Source organism: Syngnathus acus, chromosome 15 (assembly GCF_901709675.1).
Source record: "Syngnathus acus chromosome 15, fSynAcu1.2, whole genome shotgun sequence".
Taxonomy (NCBI): Eukaryota; Metazoa; Chordata; class Actinopteri; order Syngnathiformes; family Syngnathidae; genus Syngnathus; species Syngnathus acus.
Genome location: NC_051100.1, coordinates 6,048,173 through 6,074,737, shown reverse-complemented (window position 1 = coordinate 6,074,737; position 26,565 = coordinate 6,048,173). Strand labels below are relative to the sequence as shown.

The 26,565-nt window shown below is 39.9% G+C and overlaps 1 protein-coding gene across 1 annotated transcript; it reads left to right on the top strand.

The window, feature by feature from the left end:
- Nucleotides 1-468: 468 nt before the first annotated feature.
- On the top strand, nucleotides 469-26,067 carry LOC119134415 (stromal membrane-associated protein 1-like). Its single transcript, XM_037271080.1, has 11 exons — nucleotides 469-746; nucleotides 5,503-5,636; nucleotides 6,320-6,405; nucleotides 8,419-8,491; nucleotides 9,506-9,571; nucleotides 9,909-9,974; nucleotides 16,748-16,808; nucleotides 17,777-17,886; nucleotides 21,417-21,606; nucleotides 22,499-22,662; nucleotides 23,331-26,067. Exons 1-11 carry the CDS (start codon nucleotides 629-631, stop codon nucleotides 23,454-23,456), a joined length of 1,194 nt encoding a protein of 397 aa, XP_037126975.1. The 5' UTR covers nucleotides 469-628; the 3' UTR covers nucleotides 23,457-26,067.
- Nucleotides 26,068-26,565: the final 498 nt, after the last annotated feature.

Here is a 26,565-nt window from a genome sequence, read left to right as displayed (position 1 = left end):
TGACAACTTGGGTGCTGAAATATCCGATGATGGTGAACGCAGCAGAGATGCTGTCGCTTTGGATGAGTGATGTGCATTCCCGTTCTTTTAGGTGAACCGAATCCTTAGAATCGGTTCACTCAAAAGATTCGTTCAAACGAATCGATCAATGAATTCCCCCCCCCCCCCCCCCCCACACACACACATACACACACAATGATACGGCTTTTTTTATTTTTATTTTTATTTTATATTCAGTGGAAACAACCCATACACATCAAACAATACAACTAAGTTACGTCATTTTCTTCTTCGTTTTGTTTTACGGCGAGGTGGCACCAGCTTCAATGGGCATTACCGACACCTACTGGTTGAAGTCATATGAACTGAATAAAGAACGAATCACTGTAAGAAGTGATTCGTTCACTCTCGTTCGCTGAAAGGATCCGTGTATTTGAACGGATCGTTCACTCACGAGTCAACACTACTTTGGATCCGTATTACCTTGTTAGCAGGTTGGATGTTAGCAGTACATCGAGTGAGGCTGAGCTTCACTGGCGTGACATAATCATTTCAATATCAAGCTGCTGTCTTTGTCATATTTCACGGCTGCTCACACTAAAAGACAAGCATCCGCACTTGAGCAGACATGACGACGCGTTCTGAAAGAGAAAAAGCTCAGAAATTGAATGAGCAGCATCAGGCCATTCTATCGAAACTGCTGAGAGAGGACGAGAACAAATACTGTGCCGACTGCGAAGCAAAAGGTAAAGTGTGCATGTTAGAAAACAAATGCATGTGCAAAATGTCAAATTGTCGTGTGTGTTTGGTTGCGTGATAACACTCTACCAAAGCCGGGGGCAGCAACACAATACGTTTAGAAGGGAGTCCTAAGTGCAGCTGTATGCTTGTGTTTCTTGTTCTAAGCAGTAAACATCGATATGACAATAGAATTAATTTGCACATCGACGATTGTTTAACGTGATGTCATAACCAGAACAGTAACTAACTATTGGCAGATAGTTTTTTTTTTTTTTTTTAAATGGCAAATTTCCAAGCTGTACATATACACAACATCTTTTAATACTCGTTATCCGCTAAATATTTTAAAAGTAAAAGCATAGAGCGCCTGTAGTGTAACGTATAGAAACTAGTGGTTCGGAAGGGTTAGTACTGGGTAAACTAAAATACGACTTAGCATTTAGTGTTTCTGTATATTGATTGAGATTCGACACATTGATTTTAATACGTAGTATACCTGGTTGAAATATTGTTTTAGTTTGAAATATAAAGTTTCATTACTTCCGCTTTGTTAAAGTGCCATCAACTTGACGGGGTTGGGCGATGATGTATCGATGTCACGTCCTTGGCTGCTTTATTTATGAGCGGAAAACGTTTTTTGCGAAATTATGCTGTCCTGTCATGCAGCAAAATCATGAGCAAATCAAAATACCAGGATGCAAAAACACCGAGCATAATTATTTTTGTGAATGATAAGCAGATTGAGAACATGTCATTTATGTACAATATAATATTGTTACATGTTTTTGAAAACATCAGCTGTGCACATTTTGCAAGCATCCTCTTTATGATATATATATATATTTTTTTAATCAAAAACACAAACAGCACATTAAACAATCCGTTTGTAGGATTTTGCAGAAGAACGTCTTGCAACATTGGTAACAATCTAAGGAGTTTGCCAATTCACATGATCGAAGCTCGATGCATTGTTGATATTGTCTGGTTAATATTATCGATACATAGGAATGGAGGTTATCTCAAGGCATGACAGTAATCTCCCATGAGCAAGCACTATTCGCGGTACCTTATTTTGCCTTATTTAGTGAATGTCTTATCATGACGCATGGCAGAGTTCAGCAATTCAGTATTTTGTTGATTGAGTGATTTGTTGATTCATCAAACAATACTGAAGAATGGTCTACTTTTAAGTGTAGATGATTGTCAGATCTTTTGGAAGTGGAAACGCATCCAGCAATTTAAGACTAGATAAAAACACCTTGTATGTAAGCCAGCATTGAGTTACTGTCTGTAATGTAGTAAATTGAATTGATCCATGTTAGTTTGAGTCACAAGGCCCGCTGGTCAGCATTCTGGTGTCATCCAAAGTGTGGCATCGTGTTACCGAACGAGGCTTTGCTTTTAGCATGATTGATTTTTGATTATTGATTTTTGTCTTTCTGCTGTTGTGTTTTGCTTTTATGCATTTTATAAGAACAATTGTGAATTTAAATCCTAACTGAGAGACGTGATGTCTAACAAAGCGTGCCAGCAAACCCTGTTACACACTGCAAAGGATTATCTGGTCAGTCAGACCTCTTAACGTTATTTGTTTGTACATAGTGAGAGGGAATTACACTACAAGACCAGCAGGGGGCAGCATATCCTTTACATCCATCAAGACAGTGGCGTAGGCGTCATTAACGGCACACAATGCGCGACATGGAAAATTATCTTATTTTTGAGGGAAATACGGCTAAATTCATAAGATGTATTTTTTTCCGCTATTTACGAAGCACAATGGCATTGAAAAATGTAATCACAAAATATTGTGTGTGGTTAATTGTTGTTTATAAAAACAACTTCTACATGAGTGTATTTAATTGTAATTGTTCACTGATTATACAATTGAATTAAATCACAGCCAGCTTCTTGCAAATGTATTAACTGGAGAACAACAAATATTTTAGGCTTCAATAAACTGCAGGTTTAGTTGTTTTGTTGACGCATCGCTGTTGTAATGAGGATGACTCATCCATCACTAGGCTTGAAATGTATGAGAGTGCTGAAAATGTTTTGCTCTTGAATTGTTTATTTGGCAAATCTAAATGGATTCATGATTTTATGAATTTTCCTTGCACTCCATATGGGAGGTCACCAAAATAAAGACTCTGTTATCTGAATATGTTGGGCTTAGAGAATTGCTGTTCCCACAGATCTTGCTTTTGTCTTAAAGGTTTTGAGTTTTGTTCTTGGCTCTGACTAATCTTACATTGTGGAGGTTACATGACCTCCCATGTTTGTAACATGCACGTTCCCATGTTATCATGTAGTTAATTGAAGACTCTAATTAGCTGTAATTGTGTGTGAATCATTATCTGTCTGTATTAGTCCTGTGATTGACTAGCGACCAATCCAAACTCTAACCAGCCCAAAGTCATCTGAGATGGATTTCAGATTACCCGTGACAGATAAGCGGCTAAAAACAACATGATGGATGTAATCCTATGATTATCTCATAGAATTGCCATAAAAATTTGTGACAGAGACAGCTACTCATATGTATACATAACAACGTCATGTAAAAATGAATGATAATTAAAAAACAGCAAATCTGTTAACACAAAAATTACCATACAAATGAAATCACGAGCTGCGTTCTGAACTCCGAACTCAGATGGACAACTTTGGAGAGAAAAAAAAAAGGTGCTGTTCCAATCTTGGCTTCTTTTGTTAAGCATCACAAGGTATATGTTTAAATGTGCTTGTTGCCAGTATATTCCATCCAACACTTCTAGATTCTGATTGGTTGCTTCAGAAAAGTGTCATAGCTCATTACAAACACGGACGGGGCTTTAATTTCATGCTCTGCTGGCTGTCCTTCCTCCTCCGGGTTGTAGTAGAGTTCCACTGTCCCTCATCAAGGCTCCAGGGTATGTTTGTTTGTGCTTCTCTCAGTTCTGATGACTTGTTTTGTGATGGCGTGTGTGCCTCTACTCAGTGTTTTGATGTGACTGCCAATACACGTGTCTCCCATGTGCATTTTCTGTACGCTCAAATATGGTTTTACCGTCAGCGGGCATGCATGCCCTCGTTGTGTCACTCTTCATGATTTGCACAAATTTACCTGCATGAAAGTGTGAGTAGTATGAACAGAGTTGCGAAGAATCAGGTCAGAATTGAACCAGTTCACGAGAGGGAAGATATTTTAAAAGTACAGCAGTGTTGAGGTCTTGCTGTTATTTTTTATTTTCTAAAATGTCTCATGTACTCATCGTCGTCTGTGCCTGGCGACGGCCACTTTACTGCAGAGGTCTAAAGTGTCAAAGCCGATAAATGCACCCATCTCACCAATACCAGGAATTTTGACTTTTCTGTAATCATCTGAGCATTTTTACTGGAACTCGGGACTCTTGTCAATTCTTGCTTATTTCATGAGACATGGCTGACAAGCAAAGAACATGGGGTGTAATGCTCAATTAATACTTTCTACTCTTTTTTTTTCCCGAGAATCAGGATGGACTTATTTACAATATGTTTGGAAATTCATAAAACTGTGTGACACTTTTGTACTAGGAAAAAAAAAAGTGTCATTTTCAGGCTCTTCTTCAGCAATTTTAGGAAGGAGTGACATCCTATTTTTTATTTTTATGCTACTGCGCTCCATCTGATGATTTGCTGTTTTGATTGGACTGTCGCACACTTTGGAGATAATTTTAAAGAGCCCTACGAGTGCGCCACAGAGATAATTTCATGCATGTGGAATCTTTTGTGACGCCAACAGATAGGGTCCTGCTTACGGGGGCTCAGCTTGTTGATTTAGGCTTAACACTCAGTCATCCCTGCTTTAATGCCCCTTTAGGCCGTCAAGCGTATTAGTGCCACTGAATTAACACTCAGATGCTCTTACCCGAGACCGGCAAGCTCTGCGGTCCATTCTGCCCCCATCCAGCAGTGTCCCGCCGTACCAATATTTTGTATCCTGGATCTATAAAAGTCAGTTCAATTTGTCAGGCTTGGAGATATAATCTGATTGCCCTGGATGCAGCGCTGAGCGTCTTCAGCCGCCAGCCCGTTCGAATCATTGAACTGCCGAATACTATTAGTGCTGATACATAGTTATTGGAGTGGTAAGATTTCCTTAGCATATTTGCAAATGAGGGAAGTGCTGAGGATAATTTAGCAGTCTCCAGTTCTGACATATTTGGGATGACAGGGGGATTCAAGCACCCTGCTGCTCTGCGGAGTTCTCTAAAAGCATTTTGTTGGATGTGCTACTTCCCCTGTAGATTCCATCATTACATTACACTAAAGTACAAAATAAAAGGAGAGGAACCCGGTTCCATCTTCGATCAAATATAAAAGTAATAGTTCACTTTAACATGGCTAAATGTGGCTCTGTTAAATGGTAGTTGTCTTGATTTACATTTTACAACTAGAGGCAGAAAACTTAAGCCTCTTCTTCTTATTTGTTGAAATGCCCTAATTTACTCCTTGTAGTCCAGTGTTCAAATGCTCTTCCTAAAACGTGAAAACACAATAAAGCAATTTTATTAGCCAACATTAGTTTTGTTGTAGCTTTTATAGATAGGTAAGTGTTTTTATGCACTATGCTCTTTATTGAATTTTTGCTTTTCTTTTTTTCTTCCACTGACTCATCATTATCTTTCTCTTAGAACAATTCGCCAACTTTTATTCAAAGACAACAAAACCAGAAGTAGAAAGCTGTGGCGCTGGAGATTGAGCTTTAAAGCAATCATCATTTTTTTCTTTCTCTTCCAGGTCCTCGGTGGGCCTCATGGAACCTTGGGGTGTTCATGTGCATCCGCTGTGCTGGCATCCACCGCAACCTGGGTGTCCACATCTCCAGAGTCAAATCTGTCAATCTAGACCAGTGGACCCCAGAGCAGATGCAGGTACACACCCAAACACACATGCACGAGCGCACAAGTTACACAGTTGACACAGTAAATTTCTGTCCATTATCTTTATTTAATAGTGAAGCTTATAGAGCAAAGACAAACCCATCTTTGATTTTTCAAACACAAATTAATGGTGAATGTTCAGCTAATGTGTGCATAGTGTCAAATGTATACATTTTAATGTCACACTGAGGTGACTGTTAACGTCAAAATGAAAGAAGCTTGTGTGTATAACCAGCACATTACTTTAATTTAATCACACAACGGCCAAGGGCTGTGCATATATTGCTGAAGGTCACTTCATTTATTCATTGTGATTAATACATCCAATTGTTTTGCTTAGCAATTGTGTTCGTGTATCTGTGAGTGTGTGTGTGTGTGCATGATCCCTAACTATCTGCTGGGTCAGTGGAGAATGTCACTCTCTGAATAGTAATTCTGCTCTCAGTGACTAATTAATTATGGATGGCTGAGTATTCTGACACGTTTCGACTTCAGCTATCATCACGTATCTTTTTTCCCATTCTGGCCTTGATATATGGGGCCCAATGTGTACACCTGTCTAATTTAATAATAAAATAAAATTATTATTATTAATAATATATGATAGATATAATATAATAATATATATCATCATAATATTAATAAAAAAATAATGTTGTTTTCTCCCCTCTTAGAGTATGGTGGACATGGGTAACGGCCGGGCCAAGCAGCTGTATGAAGCCCACCTTCCAGAGAACTTCTGTCGGCCACAGACTGACCAGTATCCTCCTCATGCTTGCACATTCTGCCATTTCCAGTCAGTTATTCTGCATACAGATCTTGTCCTTTTAGCAACCTCTACACATCAGAGTAAAAAGTCTCTAATGTTGAGGCATTAATGCACTGCTAGCTCAGACTGTGTAGAACAGTCTTACAAGTTTGCCCTTTTCCGCTTTACAAGAAGAGACATTTGTGTGGTTAACAGAGCAGCAAATCTTTATATTTCCATCAGCAGGCTGAAATAAATAATTACACAGTTGGAAATGGCGTTCTAATAATGTATCTTTTATCTGGCAGCTTGCTGCGTGGGCTCATCATTCTTCACAGAACAGATATGCCATCTATATTACGAGCGGTAAGCTCACAGAAGGAGTTAGATGTTACCATGGGGGCTCTTTGTCGGAATGTCTCGCTGCTACCAAGGTGTGGTGAGCGGCCTGAGGAGCTCACTTCTGCTATTTGCAGATGACACGGTCCTGCTGTGACCTTGAGAGTTTGCTTCCATGTTTCACTGATGACTGTTTAGCCGCTGGGATGAGAATCCACCCATCCAAATCTGAGGCCAGGGTTGACGGAAAAGGCTCGCCCGAGCCCTCCAGTAGAGGAGTGAGTCAATCATGGCCGAGTCATGTTCATGAGGGGCGGAAAGTTGAAGTGTGAGATTGATGGTGTGTGCAATGAAAGTGGAGCTTAAAGGCGAAGTTCGGAATTTAATGGCCAAGCTGCGGGGTGCTGACCGAAAGGACAAGGTCACGGAAACAAGCTGCCGAAATTGCTTTCCTCTGCAGGGTGTCTGGGCTCACCCTTGGAGATACGCTGAGAGAATTTGCTCATCCTGGAGGATCTGCGGATGTGCTTACGCTTGCAATTTGTTTCTCTGGTCTGGACCCTAGCAGAAAAATCCTGATTCATAATGGCATTGGTAAAAGTTGTCCATTGGAAATTGTTTGGATAAAGTCTTTGTTACATTTAACAGCACTTGGAACGTATGACGTGATGAAAGCCAAACTGTGTGGCAGTGCTGGCTGCTAGTTTATACTGGTTGGCTTTGCGTTTGTATTGATCGACTCTCAGGTGTACTGTCTGGCTCGTGACACTTCAAACACTTGTACTGCCTTGTCGTTTTCCCACTGCCATTCCAACATTGCTCCATGTCTGTGCAGCATGTGTATTTCAGTAGGACTCGACCATTTGTTTTGGGAAATAGACTGACATCTACTATATTTTTAATCCCATGATGCACCAGGGTTTGAACGGTAACATTTGAGCTTACTCATTTGAACCACCCTATTAATGTAATTGCGTCACAGTTCATTTTAAGTGATCAAACCTGTCAAGTGTTAGCACAGCCTCAGAGCAGAGCTGCTACTCCACATCAAGAGGTGCTTATTGAAGTCATTTAAGCATCTGGCACACCTTTGGGCACCTATGTGCTTATAAGTCCTAAAACTGCTCACTTTTTTGGGCTGCATAAAAATGTACGTCAAAACTCCTTAGCCTGTTTAATTGAAATATCTGTTTTAAAATCTGATGTAAAATCGTAGGTATGATGCAAACAAGGAGCTGATACAAAGGGTGACATTTAGCTGAAGTCCACTCATGTGTGCAGAGGGCAGCCACACGTTCGTTTCATATGACCAAATTGATGTTTTTGATCCCTCCAGCAATTTACATGGCAACAAAGCCGAGGGCGCTCTTGGCATGGAATATGCTGAGGAGCACTTCAGTTGTTATGCACAGTGCCAGAGGAAAATAAATCAATTGTAAATCCAATCCTTCTTTTCCTTGGAAAACAATAACTCCATGCCAGTGGCCTTAACCTTCACAAACTCACTGGAGAGGATCAGAACTAAGGAGGTTCATTTTGTGGGGAGTTGTGACCAAATTTCAGTCACAATGCTCAGTTGCTAACCTAGTTAAAGTGGTCGAAAATTTGAGGTCATTTTTCAATGTTGAATTTCATTTTCAATTATTGATTGTATACAACTAAGCAGTCCTGAACCGAAATTGTCAGGGCTGTGGAGATTTTCATCCGTGACAAATATGAGAGGAAAAAATACTACGACGAGACTCTGGCTACAACCCTGGTGAGTATCGCAAATCTTATTTGTTGTAATTGTTGACACATCTGCTGATCCAGCTGCCAGGAGGAGAGCACATTAACTTCAAATATGATTCCTACACACGTTAATTTCTTTTATTCCAAATGAGTCGGCCACAGCTTCCTTCTCATCCTATCCTTATTTGATCTCTAAATGTGATTTCCTTATGCTGTTTTTTCTGTTTTGTTCCTTTCATTCCTCACTTGTTTGATATCTCGCATTTTGCATCCCTCTCATTTTTCTTTGCTTTTCTGTTGAGCACTGCCAGCAGCCAGACTGTGATCTCGGATCTGTTTCTGCCACCCACTTATATGCCTGTCTTTTATATGCAAATTAATTATTAAAAACAAGTGATTATCACTTTATGCACTAGGGTGTGGATGGAGAAAAACAGAGGAGAGGCAGCCATTAACCCACAGCCATTTTTGGGTGTAGGCATAGAGATTTCTCTCTTAAGTGAAATCATTTCAGCGTCGACATGCTCATGCTTCTGAATTTGTTGGCAGTACCCAGACTTATATTCTCTTTTAACTTAACTCTGGATATTGTATATAAGGAAGAAAGGAAAAACTGAATTTGTTATCACAGATTTTAAACGGCGATAGAACAATATTGATATAATAGTAATAATAATAATAATAATAACAAAAACATGTTTTATAATGAACTTTTGCAGTCATCATTGTAATTCATCTGTACTTCTGTCCAACTCTCGGGTTAATGGCGGTCATCTGTCCAGTCCGTAACTTGAGTGTGCGTGAGACGGCCTCTTTCAACACCATTTCTTGTTTTCAGCTGAGATGCTGAATATAACCTTGGTTCGCAACAAGCAGAAGAGCACTTCACTGTAGCAGTGGAAAACCTCATTTGCTTGTACTGACATATCTCGCTGACTCTATTTTGTTTTTTTTTTACTGGGTGGATTTTTTTTTTCCTGCTGTATATGTGTTTCTTCCTGCAACCTCAATTATGTGCTCATCCAGATTTTTCTTCTCACAGAAGTCAGGTGAAGGTGCTCCTCACTCCAACTCATCATCCTCCCAGGCTGTCAGAAGCAAACACGAGGTACACTTTGTTCCTTGTGCAACCTCCGGCAATCTGTTATAATAATAATAATAATAAGAACAACAACAGTATTGTTTTCTTGTGATTCCACTGTATTGTGTACAGGCTGCCATTTTATTTGGCATCATAGCAAAAAGCAAAATGAAGAGTTCAGTATAAAAGGCCTTGAAAGGTTGTTGAAAAATCAGGATACTGATAGTAACTTCATGAAACCCCGCTATGGAAGAAGTATGGTCGACCTGTGACAGATGCTGTTGTGTGCACTGAAAGCACATCATAAAATGAGAATTGGACGTCAAAAAATGTGGATTGATAGGAATTTTTGCTTCCTCTACAGAAGGAACGTGAAAAGAAGAAAGATGAGAAGAAAAAAGAGAAGGACTCTGATCGAAACAACGTGAAGGTACTGTTTATTAGTGGTGGATTATTACATTCAAATCTAGAAGTTAGACATTTTTTTTTATTTTTAGAAACTTCACCTCACTCAGCTTCATTATTGTGCCTATTTTGTTATAACAAGGAATCAATTTGTTTTTGAAAATCAACATCCAATTCTGTATTGTAAGAATGGGCTTGATTTGTTTGTTCAAATAACAAATGTGCATCACACAGTTGAATTCAGTTAATGGAAATTGTCACACAGTCAGTCAATCTGGAAGTAAATCAAGAGGTACAGAAAATAATGCTAATACTTTTTATAAATCGCAATGTATTTTTCAAGGGTAGCAGAAAAATATTTAAATATGTGTTATTTGTGTGTTGGCACGCTATTTTCTCTGCATGACGTGCGTGCGACAACAGCGAGGATGAGAGTTTGTGTGTTCATTCTGCCGCTTTGCTGCAGAGACTACATTCTCGAGGGAGTCGGCTCGTAAACACTGTCACACAGAGAGGCTTTGCTTTACCTCTGTGATCATTTGTAAGTCATATGCAGGGTGCAGCCATGCAACATTTCTTCTTATAGAAGCTCTTGTCATTTATACCGTGAATCTCCGGCGTCCACTATCGTTTTCCGATGCAAATTATTTGCCCCGTTGCTCATAATGTTCTTCTGCAATATTTCTTATTTTTTTGTTTGTCGTTGTTGCCACGATACAATCTTGCCATCTTCCCCCCATTCTTCATCGTGCATACATCTTAGAGTTGCTCTTAAATATCTCCAGTGGGGTTTCTGCACATGCATTTTCAATTTCTAGCTGTGTAGTCAGTTTCCTGCGACAACATCCTTGAGGGTACCTATGGGGGACATGAAAATCGAAAATGCATGTGCAGCAATCCCATTGGACACTTTAGCCAACGTTGCCCAACGCAGTAGTTTGGCGTACACATGAATGTCTGGAATGTAATGGCCACAATTTTGAGCACCTCTTGTTGTAGTAGAGGTCAAAGGTAACTTGTATTAATCTCCTGCTGTCTGAATACATTTGTATACATTGAATAAATATGTTTGACATAGATTTGACACCGAATGCCCTTCCTGATGCATCCCACTTCATTTTATTTGGGTTTGCACGTTTGACTAAGTGCGTTCTGGGGGCGACAAATCCGTACGCCTTAACGTCCGATGAACACAATCCCAAACACCCTAAACTAGATTTGACCCGGCACAAAACTGTTTGGTTTTACTTTACTTCATCTTTGCCAGGTCTTTGAATTTGTTTGATAATCTTAAACATAAAATGGATGTTAAAAAAAAAAAAATGTAGTCGAGGCCAAATACTTTTTCATGGGACATAGATCCATACATGTGTACAACTCCAACAGTATTGTTTTTTCCTTACAGCCTATAAGAAGTGTGTTTCTGGGTCATGGACATATTTCTAGGGTTTGGTAAGCAACAAGGGAGTAATGCAGCTCTCACTTATTTGGGTGCTGCTGCTGCATACTGAGTGACTGTTAACATAGTATCTTCACGTGTGGCGTTGCATGATCAAATACTACACGGTGTAGAAATGTAGGCTGTGTGGCAACCTATCTACTGTCTAGACTTCATTTTATTTGTGTTGATCAAGCAGTGCTTTTGATGAGCTCCTTTGTGCCTTAAACTGTAAATAAGCGGAAAAGCAAATTATCGGCTTATTATTGTCGAACAGAAAAAAAAAAAAAAGATCGATAACATGGAGTTTGTGGTGATGACGTTAATCCGTACGGGCCCCTGGTTGCATTCATGACGACAGCTTCAGTTTAAGACGCTGGGCTTTAACAATCTCAATGGCATGCTCTCCCACATCACAGCAGGGGGGATCCTTCCTGCTGGGGGGAGGGCGCATATGTTTATTTATACGTGTGTCTGTGTTGTGCATTTGTGTCTTTTCTTGGAGGCAGGCTTGGCTCTCCTCCTGCAGCAGTACAAATCCATTTTATTGATTAGCCTCATTGTGGCTATGCTATCGATCCGCCCCCTGACTGCTAGACCTTAAAGAGCACTGCCGGCGGGAGGGTGAGGGTGATGCTAGGACTCGCAGCTTGGCGTTTGCCTGCATCCTCCATTTATCATCAATCTAAAACTGACAATTCAGAAATGTGCTTGACTATTTTTTTTCCAACTGCACTTGTCCAATCATGCCTTTACATACACCTCAAACTCACTCTCGACAAGCGCCTTCCACCGAGTGGAGAAACGTCTTGTTCTCGTTGATAATTTATTCATGATCTCAAAGAAGACGACAACATGTTAGCAGCCTAATGGGATGACAGTGATTTAGTGTCTGTAAAAAGCGCTACAGACAAAAAGAGGAGACAGAGAAGGAACGATCATGACAGAGATAGGTGGGACAAATGAAGGAGGAGAGGAGCGAGTGAAAGCAAAGATTATTCATCCCACCGAGATTCTTTGAGGAGACACCCCTGAGTTTGCTGGTTATTTTGAATTCAGCACATTTCAAATGATTTGACATTATATGACGACCCCTATGGTTCCCTACTGCAATTTCTCTCAAACACAAAAGCTTTCATCACACGGTGGAGCATGCGGTGAGAGCAGCTGGCGCTCAGCAAGGTGTTTCTCCTTTTGATTTTGGGCTTTGACTTTTCTCTCTCACAACACCGAGCATCGAGTTTGCCACCGGTAGACGTGGGCAGTGAGTGATGATGTAGGCTGAAGACATGACCACACACTGCACGTGAGCAGCTGAGTAAGCGGCCATGGCGAATGGCGCAATCCAGCACACATTTTTCCTTGACTTAATCTAATCATCTTTTGTCATTCTTTCCTTCCCTCCGTCACCATCTCCACCAGCTATCGATCTTCTTTCGCATTTTCTTGCTTGTCATCCTCATTGTTTAGATCCTCCCACCTCCAATGCAATTCTCCCTCCCTCCATCTGTTATCACTCTTACTTCACGAGCAACATTCTTCTCCCATAACACCTTTTGTCTTCTTATACCTTGCCCTATTACGATGTTCGCCTTTCAGCATTTTCTCAAAGCTCCGCTGTAGCTGTCTGATTTAAGTATCGACTCATCATAGCCAGTGGCAGTTGTATTATTCTCTTTCATGTTGTTAGTACGCCAGCTGTCAGCAAACAAAGATGATCCACCCTCTGTAGATGGTCGTCACTGCACTGTTGCTGTCACCACTGCAAGCCCTATAAATATGATCTAAAACCTATGATCAATTATGTCATTTCAATAAAATGAGGCCACATACAGTGCACATGGCAATTATTCTTATCATTCAATCAAATGTGGTGCAATACACGACCTGTATCAAAAATCCCACTTTTACAAAATGACATTGCAAACGTTTGACCGTGTAAGAGAGATTAACATTTGATATGGTGTTGTCTTGTATTTTGCACCATTCAAATGATTGTTTAAAAAAGAAAATAAAGGGAGTGTTTTTGCAGGGCATTCATACAAAAAATGCATACTATATACTAAATGAACGGAATGCTCTAAAACAGCAATATTTGGAATTTGCTAATCTTATTGTTAGTATTTGTTTATAGACTACAAGACCGCTTCATTCGTGCAACCACACACTCATTTTAATCATGATCCCGAATGCTCCATTAATTGCAGTCTGCACGATACGGCACAAATCAGTCACTCCAAGGAGCGGATATATTCACACGAGCATTTATATTTAGCAGCAGTTTACTACACTGTAGTGCCTCGCTGAACCGCCCATGAAAAGACATATAATGTCATAAGCCTTCTTTCACAGCCATTAAGATTGTGCAATATTGCTGTTAATGGAGTGTGGTAGCGTTCCCGCTTAATGGATTATACAGCAGTTCTAAAACCTGGGGAAATGTCCACCTAGCATGACAATATGGCATTTTCCCAAAATTTCAAGAGCATCCTACCTTAAACGATAGACGGGGATTATTTGCTCATTTGCATGCCCTTACAGAAATGTGGACAATGTGGACTTATTCCTCTGCTGCACTCTCTGTTTTATGTCCCTCCAATGCCCTCATTTTCCCTCACTCTCACTCTCTTATTTGTCCTCTATTTCCTGCCTCTTTTGTATTCATCCATCCTTGCCCACTCACTGCTAGTCAATTGGCAACCCCCATCTCCCGATTCTTTCCTTTTTTTGTGATTTGTTTTTCTCCACCCCGCTCATTGTTGTTTGCTCTGGTTTCCTACGACAATCAGACCTTTGTTTTTAATTCTCCCTGTACTGTACACACCAAGGAGGTTACTCATTTGTGCTGCGGTGCGCAAACAACCCGCATGCAGTTGGTTGCGAAAAAGCTGGAGTATTTTCACCTTGGTAAAATGGAAAACACTTTGTCCTAATTCAAAAAAGATGTTAACAAAATTATCTTAGACCCTACATGGAAATTAGTCGAAGTGTTTTTTTTGTTTCTTTTCACTTTCGGGCATGATAAAATGGTTTTGGAAGTCTGGCTATGATCATTTTTTTTAAACCTGTTTTCTAAGCGTGATGTACAATTATTTTTATCTTCAATTAATCATTTAGAAAGATTGTTTAACTTACAATTGTTAGCTGCATTCCTTCATCGTCATCATCAATCAGACTTCTTTTTTTTGTTGGTAATCAAAATACAAAAAATGAAAACATTTGCTTTTATGTTTTTACTAATGCTGGAAAACAATGATCATCATTGTTTGTGCACTTACTGCACTGTCATTTTGAAATAATTTTCGAATTAAGAAATTAAGACTTGTTTTTTAAAAAAATCTGATTTGTCGATTAATTGACAGATTAATCTTTTATTAAAATAATCGTTATTTGCAGCACTAAAGTTAGATTATAATCAGGCCTGACAACTAGAGTCAAAATGATTTAATAAACACGTCTGGAAGGTGGTGACAGCATTTTGGAGAGCAGGTTGTTGGCAGTAGGACATTGTGCTCTTTGAATATCATAATGAAAAGCAAACAATTGGTTATTTTTCATTAAAATTTCCATACCATTTTGGCCTCTTTCCCTATTGAAGCTGGTTATCCGCTACAGGGGCTGTCAGGCACCTACGAATTCTAAAGGTCAATTTCCGGCGTGCACGCTGCTATTTCCCTTTTGACTCGTGCTTTCCTCTGTAATGTAATGTGCTTTCGTGTGTGAGCATGATGCTCCTGTCATTATGGCCGTCAATATTTTTGACTATTTTCTCTGCTTAGTATACATATGGTTGGTTTTCTCACTTTGTTAGTTCATTTTTTTTTGTGATCAACAAACTACATTGTATATTTTTTTTTCAAAGAAGTACTAAACAGATTATACATTATGGCAAATGAAAAATGATCTTGTATTACTGCCAAGATGCATGCAACAAAACTCAATACAGCTCTGCTTATTGTGTGAAGGCACCATCGCCTAATCTAGTCAAATTTCACTTTTCCAAGATATGTCCACTTTAATTTGAAATTTTGTTTGATACAGATTTTGCATTAGATAGCAATACAACTAATATTTAATTCTAACTCATGATAATGTATTGCAATGGCTGAATTAAGCCTTGTTTTTTAATATCCATATCCTAGATAACATCTGTTCATTTACTGAGTTCCCAGGAGAAAAAACATTAAGCCTTGGCAGATGCTCTGCGCTTTTTGAGAGCTCCTCCTTATTATATTATTGTTTTAAAGTACCATCTCATACTTTTTGGAATGGTGATTGGGATGCCATGTGGTCCAGTTTCCTGTGCCTTATAAATATTTAAAACCATATTACCATACCCCCCATGCTAATCATTCCAGACTATCTCTGGTTTATTTCTATGCTGGCTGTCGATGAAGCAAAACTAAAATAAAAAACAAATTTAATACGTGATTTGAAAATATCATTTGAAACTCCTGTCCTGTCGTGCACGTCAGGCAAACCTAAAAACACCAAAGCCCGTTAAGTGTGACAGATGCACGTTTGTCTCGGTGTGGATGTTACAACAATCAGATGTGACAGACGGCATTTCAGGGATTGCTTTTCTCCCCTGAACTGGCGCGCCGTACCTCGCCATCAAATGAGACTCTATTCACATGTTCAGGTGGAGCGCTATCGATTTCTCCCTTCCATTTCAATTCCTTTTTTACCACTTGGAAGAGAAATGATCCTGACAGCCTCTCGCGCTTCCTTTATAACTTTCTCCTGGTGACATTGCTTAGTGACACCCCAGATAATTAATTGCAAGCGGTTTCTCCATCAAAAACTCTTTCTGGGCCAGGAAAACTCAAAATGTTTCATTAACGAGACAGCGTGGTCTTGTCAAATCTGGACAGAATTGCAGCTCAATCTATTCAAATTATAGCAAGAAATTGAACTTTGTATGAATAGATTTTCATGTTTCTTGTTTTATAGTGTTTTCAAAGGTATCGAATGTTGGGTTGGGCTATTTGAGTTAATTCTGAATGAATGTGAGCCAAGTATTTTCTGCAGTCAGCCAGGTGGCTTCCTGTTGTGATTCAGGCCAGCACTTTTCATGTGCTTCTGCAGTTGTCGCACCCAATTCACAGCCAATTAGGCGTAGCCACTGTAATTGTTTTCATTGCCTGGAATTGCGAAGGTATTGAATTTAATGTGACCCATCGATCTTTAGTTGGAGGGGAAATTGGGTTTGTTAGCTGTCGAAAGTCGCCCTTGTTAGACTGTTACACCCTCCCACACAGGATTTCTCTCAGATATCTGCATCAATATATTACCTATTTATTTATTTTTTAATCCTATTTTTCTACTTTTCACCTATTTATTATTTATTTTTTTTGCAGTCAGAGTCCAGAGCCAGTCCCAAGAAAAGTCCAGATGCGTCTGTGGACCTTTTGAGCCTGGGTAAGACCTGAAAAACACTCTCAAGAACATTTCCAAATCCTTTTGCGTTTCTGCTTCATGTGTCCGATAGTATGCAAATTGCACCCGACAGGACAAAAAAGGTAATTATACTTCTAGAGTAATGTTGCTGTCATTTGTAGTTGATTAATGCCGGCCCATTAATGAACAGTTGAATGCAGTCAGGATACACGAGTCATATATAGAGAGAGCTTTTATTAAATGTTCAGAACTTATCTATGAAGACTGAATATGCTACACTGTACACTGCTGTCTTGTATGGATGTGAAAAGGCCTCCCAAATATCTACTAACTACAATAATATGGTGTTAAGGGTACAATTAATTTGTCTACACCCAAAAAACCTGGAGTATCGTTGCAGTTCGTACACCCACAACACTAAAGTAATGCAACCGATATTGAAAAACGTAGCAGGACACCTGACTATTACAAGTAACAGTAAAAGCATGTGAAATAGTGTGTGGGTGATACTGGATGATTAAAAAAAGCACATCTTGCACCATTGGTCTGTTTCCATGGAGAAATTGAGAGTGGTCTATAGACGCAACCCCATTTCATTGCAAATATGGCACAGGTAATGATGATGATGATGATGGACCCTTTTCCCCTTGCTCCTCATCTCCATAATGGAATCATGCCACTTATAAGTGTGGATAAAAATCTGAATATGATTTGAATGTCTGTCTAAGCTGCAAAGTAAACAGACAGGTTGGATATATATGGACCTGTTTTTACAAAACACTGAAGGAGGTGAGAATGAATCAATGCAAAATAATCATTTCTCTGGTTTTGATACTATGTACATTTTTTTCATTCTATAAATTACCGACAACATAACTCACAAATTACAAATACTGTGTTGTAGGGCTGCTGGATTATGAAAAAACCCCAATTGCGATTATTTTGGTAATAAAATTGGTAATGTGTGTGTGTCCTCTTGTCTCCCTCAGATACTCCAGATGGTCAACAAAAAAGCCCAACAATCAATGATGAAGTGGACATCTTTGGACCAATGGTCTCCAACCCTCTACCCCCCTCCAGCATCACGCAACAGGCTAAGGTAATATACACAAATTGCAAATTGGACACATTTAAGCACCTGACACGTTTATACATGTATAGTAATGGATAGTCTTGGGGTAATTTTTACAAAGTGCATATCGAAAGCTTGTCGCAGTTCAGTCAATGATAATCGTCAGGTAAAAAAGCCACTGACAGTCAATTAATTGAATTTATGTCACAGACAACAAATTTTGTGCTTGTAGGTGTATCTGCAAATACTAAGTACGTCATCAAAAACCTTTTATTCAGTGTTTTTGTTTTGTCTCAGCTTGTTAGTGTGTTTGGTAAAACCAATCAATGTTCAATTGCTGATTACTAAAGAACAGGAATATATATATATATTTTTTTATAGAACACTGTATTCTGTTGGACTTGACAGATTGGTCAGAATGTTCTAAAACAGCTGCCAATATGCCCCCCCCCCCCCCCCCCCCCCCCCAAGTGGATGAATGCACTGTGCACATGTCAGGCTCATCTTTGACTACTTTTACAAATTTGACATCTACTTCTAGAGCTTCGCCAGCATTGCTTTGAGATTTTGCAGACGGATTTTGCTTTATGGCTGTGATTATCCAGGTGCATGAAAAAAAAAAAAAAAGGGAAGCTATAGCTTGCTGATTCTTGCAGTTATTAACTGGCATCTGGGAGTGCTTGCTTATCTATGAATGTCAATTACTAAATTGTGATTACAGCCTTGTGGGAGGGAGAGGATTTGTGTTTCTTCTTTCTCTCCCTCTCTCCCTTGCCAACATATTTTCTGCGTGTCTTATGCGTGTTTAAGCCTTATCCCAATTTTAGATAGGTCTTCATTTGTTCATTTTCTACGGCTTATCTTGTTCTAGGTCATGAGTACTGCAACCTTATTCAACTGAGTTTGTGTGGGCTGGGCTGACGGGCAATTATAGGACACATGTAGTCACACAGGGCAAGTCTTCTATTAATGGATTTGAAGTGTTATTTGTGGTATATTTATGGTGTAAACTCTCAATGTAGTTAGTTATAAAATATTTTAGGGGTTGGGCATCATACTCGTTTTTTTTCTGTCTTAGCACCAGGCCTTGAGCAAATATGGAGGCATTAGTTTTCTACCACAGATGCAACCGTAGCACTAAAAACCTCCTCTGGGAAATTGTCCTTAAAATAAAATCAGAAGTCGTTGGTAATCTTGAAAAGTCATATAGCGTATTTTCCGACGATTCTCAATTCACGCTTTAAGTTGTGGATTAAGAAATAATTATTTACAGAAATGAGTTCTGAAGGCAGCAGAGCATGAAATCAGCAAAATGTCAAACAATGGCCCTAAACAAGGCAATCAGCGATGGATTCAGCCATTAATATTACATTTCGACTGCTGTTAAAAATGTCCTTGGCAAGGCTACACTAATTAAAACCATGAAACCGTAACAGCCACTTTGTAGCTGTAATAAATTGTAAATGGAGCATTTCTCCTGCTAGTGTCATTGTTTCTCTAGCAGATAAAAGACAAACATAAATCTACGCCAAACTGATTTTGAGGCTCAAGACAGTCCAGACTGTTCAATATTTTGTGAGCAGAGTGAACAAGAAGTAAATTGCTCGTTGACCTATTCAGGTGCTCAATTTGAGTTCTTAACAGGATTAAAAGTGTGAAGAAAAATGGAGAAGCAGGGATTAGGAAAGAGAGGCACACGCTGTTAATTGCCGAAGAGAGAAGAATGGTGCAGACAAGTGAAGTAATGAACTAGTGACTCCTGATTGATTTCCCCCACCCCCTTTTTGGCCTTTTCTAGTGTACTCCATTCTTTGTTCAAATTTCTCAACACACACCAACAATTTTACTGTGGCCGTAAAAGACACAGATGGTCTGCTGTTTCAAGCAGTGATGGAAAACCATGGAGGAAAAAGGTTGCTCTGTGTGTGTGTATACGTGAATGTGTATGTGCGCTTGTGTTTGAATGGCGACAGCGAGGACAATGCTGTGAGAGATGCTAATTCACCATACAGCACAGAATTGGTCGGAAAGAATGGAGCCTTGTTGGAGAGGCTTTCGGGCACACAATGTGCTGCTAGGAGCCCCCGACATATCACACGTAATGTGGGTGCGCTTGTGCATTTGTGTTCTGCGCGTGCATGTGTGTGCTCAAGTCCAAGTGAATTTCTCCTCTTATATCTCAGTGTATATCCTATATAGTAAATATACAAAAATAAATAAATACATGAGCAATGTTCCCTCTAATTTTTCATGTATCTGGGCATACACACAAGCTCCCTGAGCAAACTTTGTCTATACATGCCCTTCCAAATTTATCGGAGCAGGCATGCTAATTATTTGTATTCAGTTTTCCTCTTCACTGAAATATTTTGGGTTTATGTCAAACAATGACTCTGTGGCAAGATCAACAAGTCACATGTTCTGAAAGGGAAGCGGGCGGGGCAGATTTATCAGGAGGAGCAATTCACTATGCGTATTAGTTTGCCTTCCAAGATGGCAAATCTCACAAATGTTCTCACCAAAGTCCTAATTAACCGTTATAATCCAAGCTACGCACACCAAACAGTTAGTTGCCATATCTTAATGCAAACCTAATTAAACTTGTCATTCCTCCAAGCAATTTTTATTGCTGAACGTGTTTCAACTACACCAGCCTCCGAGATGAATTTCAGAACAAAATATTTCACAAGTCACGGCTTCCATGCTAAAAATATTATGTCTAGGAAAGAATGAAGCTTCATGTCGGTCGGCCACTGAGGATTTGAATGACCCCGACTTGTCTTCCTTTTCCATCAAATGATGTTTTCATGTCTTCTCAACCTCTGTACTTTATTTGTTCCTCATCACTCTGGTAATCCTCTCACCATTGCCCTACTTGTCTCCCATCAACCTCCCTCATTGCCCCTCTCTCCACTGCCTTCTCTTCATTATTTTTGGTGCTTCCTCCACCACCCCCACCTTCCTCCCAAGTTTTGTCCCCTTCCAAAAATTTGCTTTCTCCGTATTCCTTTTTATCCTCCACCCTTCAACTCTTGGTTTGCCTGTCTGCCCCTCTTTTAGTCAAAGAGAGTCAGCTGAGTGAAGCAGATGAGTGCAGCACTGCCTGCTAAGTAGTTGAGCACAACATACTTTCAAAGTGGGCTGTGTGTGTGTGTGTGTGTGTGTGTCTGTTTTCTCAGTGACCAACATTTCTCAGTCTCCTCTTATCGTATTCATGAAGTCGCTTCTGCTTCCCCTTTTGTTTTTATTTTTTTTCGTGCTTCAGATATTCTTGAAACAACAATAATCACGCTAAAACCATGCTCATTGGTTCATGAATTGACAATGACACTTTTAAAAAAAAAAAAAAAATCTCTTCATGTACTGTTCTGGGAAGATATGCCTTAGATTATCTCCAAATTGGGTGTACGTATTGCACACAATTACGATAATTCTCCTCAGCACAGGCACGGCTACACTAGCCAGTCAATGTTGTTTTCTCTGGCAGGGGATGAAAATGTGAAAGCCGTATCAGTTTTTTGATGGAGGAATTCCATCCATTTGTCTTCACCCAACAGCCTGATTCCAGTAGAGCAGCTCAGCCATTAGATCCCTCCACCTCTTCATCTTCCTCCTCTACTTCCACCTGTACCACCACAAGGGCAGAGGAGAAAAAGCTCTTATCCAAAGACTCTATACTGTCTCTGTACGCCACCAGCTCAGTGGGTAGTCAGCCACAGAGCCAGCAACAGCCTGCTACTGCCCAAGGTAATATACAAAACATATGCACACACACTCATGCACGCACACATGCGCATACACACTATTGTTGGATAAACCATGACAGTTTTTACAGTTTCATCATACAACAAGCACTATCATTATTTTTGTCCACTTTGGTTTCATCCAGAAAGACACTTTCAGAGGATAATCATTATCGATTTTTTTCTGCATTTATCGTACCTTACATTGAGCCACTGGCCAATACCATTAACTTCCACCACAGATAATTGTGAGCTGGACCTTTTGCTGCATCATCATGAGAAATTGCTTATCACTTGCCAAGACCTATACTGGAATTTTTCGTTTGCTGTTAGATGCTAGCCGGGCACATTTCTAACACACTCAACATTACAATTACCCACATGAGTCATGTTAAGCATCTTATTTATTATTATTATTATTACATACAGTGGAGAAATATATTTAGTATAACTTTGTTTAGGTAGTGTGTATGCAAATTGTAAAGTATCATGTTTGAGCGATGCATGCACACATTGTTGGCCGTATGCACATGCACTTAGAGTACTCTCACACAAGAATCAGAATAACAGATCAGAGTGAAGGCAGATGAAAGGTCAGTGTGATGAAAGGCAGTCAGGTCCATTTTCTGGTGTCCAACTTAACCAGTGAAGTGAAAGCAGACTCACTCTCCCTGCCTCCTTTTATTTGAGGAGGGGTGGGGGTCGGAGGGTTGGGCATTGTTTGTGCGAGTGTGCATACGCGTGTGCAAGTGTGTTCACAGTGTTTGTGTGTACGTGTGACTCACACTTGAGAAGCCCTCCCTTGTCATTGCCTTGGATCTAAATAAATGCTGATGGAAATCAAAATGGGCTAATGATCCCACTCCAAATCACTGGACTACTGTATTGTGCTACAGGAATACACTTGGGCCAGCCTCAAATAACACAGCAAGGCTTCAACAGCGCCATGATGGGAGGAGGGGCCATGATGCCAGGCATGACTCTACCTAACTGCAGCTATGCAGACATGCAGCAGAATATGCACGGCGGCATTCAGCAAGGACACTGGAGTGTGGGCCAGGTAAAAATAATACAGTACAATTACAATAGACAGGGAGAGAATGAGAGAGTCATATCTGCACTGTTACAAAATACAGTTTATATGAAGCTACTGTGTCTTATTCCAGGTGCGTGCAGGCCTTGGACGCTGGCATTCAACTTAAATACGTGTGTCTGTCTTTCTAATTGTCAGTGAGTATGTGGGAGCTGAGGCACAGTGACTGAAAAGCCGGTGCACATTCGAGATTGCTTTAGCTCTTAGTGTGTATGTGTAAGTGCATGTGTGTGTGTGTGTGTGTGTGTGCTAACACACATACCTGCACAAAGCTCTCAGATGACCAGATAAGAGAGTGGTGCAGGGCACACTCATAATAGATAAGACAAAATGGAAGACCGAAGGCAAGCAGAGCGAAGCAGATGAGGTACTGAATCGAGGCGCTTGTGGGGAAGTGTCAGGAGGTCACTTGGAGTGGTTGGGAGAGTAATATTCAAGGAAAAATGTGAGGTTCAGTGGGTGTTTTTAGTTGAGTGTATTCGAATCCATTTTCGGAACCGCTTATCCTCACAAGGGTCGCCTATCCCAGCTGACTACGGGCAAACACCAAGAATTGGTTGCCAGCCAATCTGTATTCAAATACATTTTCATGATTATTTATTTTATGATTCTATTTGTTTTCTTCTCTCCCTCAGTTATCCCAGCAGATGTCAGACATGGCCACCAATGGAGGCGCAACACCATCAAGCACGTCTGCAGCCAGTTGGTCCCCAGCGCCAATAGCTTCTGGGCAGACCCTCAGCACTCAGCTGTGGAAGTGACGAGTGGGCAGCCCACAAAATTTGTTGTGCGGCTTGTAGTACCTACACCAAATTAACTCATCCACTGCCATCGACGCCTATAGACGTCAACGATCCGTTTTAACTGTCCTGGCAGTGAATGATTTAACAGACATCCTCCAACGGCATCGCGGAGGTTTCTTCTACAAAGCCAATACAATAAAGTAGGGGTGGGAGCACAGGCCACCGTCATATTTTTTCTGAATTGGATGTCATTGGGATTTTCTGTTCGTGTTGTGTGAAGAGTAGGTACAGTAACACAACAACACACAATAGAAAACACTGCTGGACAGAGTATTCACTATAGTAGTAATGTAATACTGTAGGTCTATAATATCATGAAAATGAATAGATAGTTGATAGTCATACAGTAGATATGGTTCCCTCGTGGTGGTTGGTCTCCGCTTTCTGCTGTGTATGTTAAACTCCTCCCACAGCTGCCCTCACCTTCTTTAGAACCGACAGAGTCTCGTGGGCAGGTAATCAATCGTCTGACCAGTACTGTATTTGTGTGATAATGATGTGTGAACCACAGAGCCATAGCCGGTGGTCAGGTCAGTGATTCATTTCTCAGACATGTATTGTGTTGTATATGTTTGGTCATGATGCCAAATGACAGTGGAACCACACATCTCTGTTTATCCTTTCTAATCAGTGTCGAAATCCCATCTGAGAAGCCGTAGTTCTAAAACCTAGCCGTGTAATGTGAAATCAATCAAAAATGATTGCATTTGTAAATTGATTTGATAAAACTTTAATGGGTGTTTAAAAATTTAAATTTTAATAACCCAGATATGATTTTAGTTGTTGATGTTTTATGCTCTTGTCATTTTGGAAAAGCCGATACAACTAACATAGTTGTTTAGCCAATTCTCATTTACGTCCCCAACTAGCCGAGGGTTTCTCGAGTGCTTTATGTATTTATGGGAAGAGCGCCGTGCTTTTTCTATGCATCGTGATGGTGGAGCATTGACATTGCCTTCCATTCTTTTATTTGAATGGGAAAGACACAATTGTAATTGTAATGACAAAATCATTGTCATTATTGGATTAGAAATGAAAATCTGTGCAATGCAAATACCTTTGGCTCCCCTCACTGCACATCCCTGTCCACCAATGAAGTGTACCAAGAATTGCATCTGTCAAATGCACTAAATTGCCAAGCAGTTCATTTTGTTTGTTCTGTCAGGGGTTTATGCAAATAGATTTATTTAGCACACCCACTGTGATTTATCAAATACAATTCTGGCAAGATTAATTGCACCACTGTGGGTAATCATAATGAGGAGGCATGGGAAATATGAGTGGAGACCAGGAGAACTGATCTTTTCCGCTCGTGCAAAATGTTTGAACCAACAATTAATCACCAATGCGGTTTCAGAGCTTCTGGGCGATCTGAGGGCTGACTTGTGACCAGTCATAAGAAGGAATCATGCCATATCTCCTATGACTAAGCTGTTTTCAACTCTTCATATCATAATTCCAATGCACAATTGTCTGGTGCTGGCATCTCCCAGAGCAGTTTTTCATTTTTTGTAAATGTAAAAAATAAATCGTAGACTCTCTGCGATATACCTGGCCACACAATGCCCCACCCCCTCTAAGAAAGAAATCCTAGCGCTGTCAGTGCATGTGACACATGTCCACTAACAGCGCGTGCTATCCGTTAGCGTGAAAATTTGGGATCTTAGTAAATTAGGCGCTTAGACTGTACGACTGTCCACAGTTGGGTTGTCCTAAACTAAGGTCTCCTAGGAGTATCAGCCATGTTGCATATTACACAAAGTCAGATCAAGCTCCTGGGCTATGAGCCAGTAAAGTCATTCATTTTTTCTGTAGACCTCTCTTGCATTCCTGAAGCTAAATTAAACCTCTGTGGAATTACAGCGATTCATCTCGGTGCACTTTAAATACCACAGAGCGAGCGCTGCATCTCAGTGCATTGTGGTTTTGTCTCAAGATTGTCATCAGGGAACAGATATGTGAAATGTGTATTTCAAATGTAGTCTCCTCCTTCCATCTATATAATGCAATTTCAAATCCATGGTTGAGTCTTAACCCGGTGTTCTGGCATCCTTTTTTTTATTGTGTGTGTTGTTGCGTGTGGTACAAGAGTAGCACAATTACTGTGACACAAATAAACCTGTACGACGAATCACATAATGGTGAAAAATGCCGGCTTGCTTGCATTGTTGCCGTTGAGAGTAAAAGCAACAGTACAAATGCACACACCAGAAAAAATAAATAAAAAAACTTGAAAGATTCTCTGCCACACCAATGCAGAGAATCTCATTCACTTGTAACAGGGTCCCTCTGCCACATAATACATATTCATAAACATAATAACGTGGTTAGTGTGGATGACACATCAACACATGACACGCCCGCCGGGTTTATTTACATTTGTGTTTACATTTTCTGGTGCTTAATACAAAACATTTTTCTGTGTATCAATTTATCCATGTTTGTTGTTGACCAAGACTTCGACCCCACTGTGTGAGTACTGTATTGTTGTTTGGGAATTCCATTCTATTTGTATTGGTCCCAGCATTTACCAGCAGAACACGTGGAATAAAGGATGTTGAATCCTAAATGTAGTTGTACGCTCACTACTTCATCCTGTAGTGCTGCATTTACTGCACACACTGATGTCTTCCAATTGCATTAGTGCAAATACGTAATTAGGCATCGTTCAACTGTTATCGCATTCATATTTTATTCATTATGAATACTGTAAAGACATCACAGAATCTGGAAGATAGATTCAAGACAAGCTACTAAAAATATCACATTGTTTTTTGTTGTTGTGAGACCTTTCAAGTGACGACAAATATTTTTTGTGTATTATGTATGCATTCTATTTCGGCATAAGCCCCAAAATAGTCACTTTAGTTGGTTTTACATTCACAAATTGAAATACAGTAGATCACAGCTTTTGTGAAACTTAGAAACAAAAAAATAGAGTGACTTTATTGACTTACTGTCTTGATGGGACATCAGCAGCCAACAAAACAATACAATGAACCAGTTCATCAAAGTTGAAATGATATGCGGATCAGTGTCAAAGTCTTTGATTTAATTCTGCCCTTCT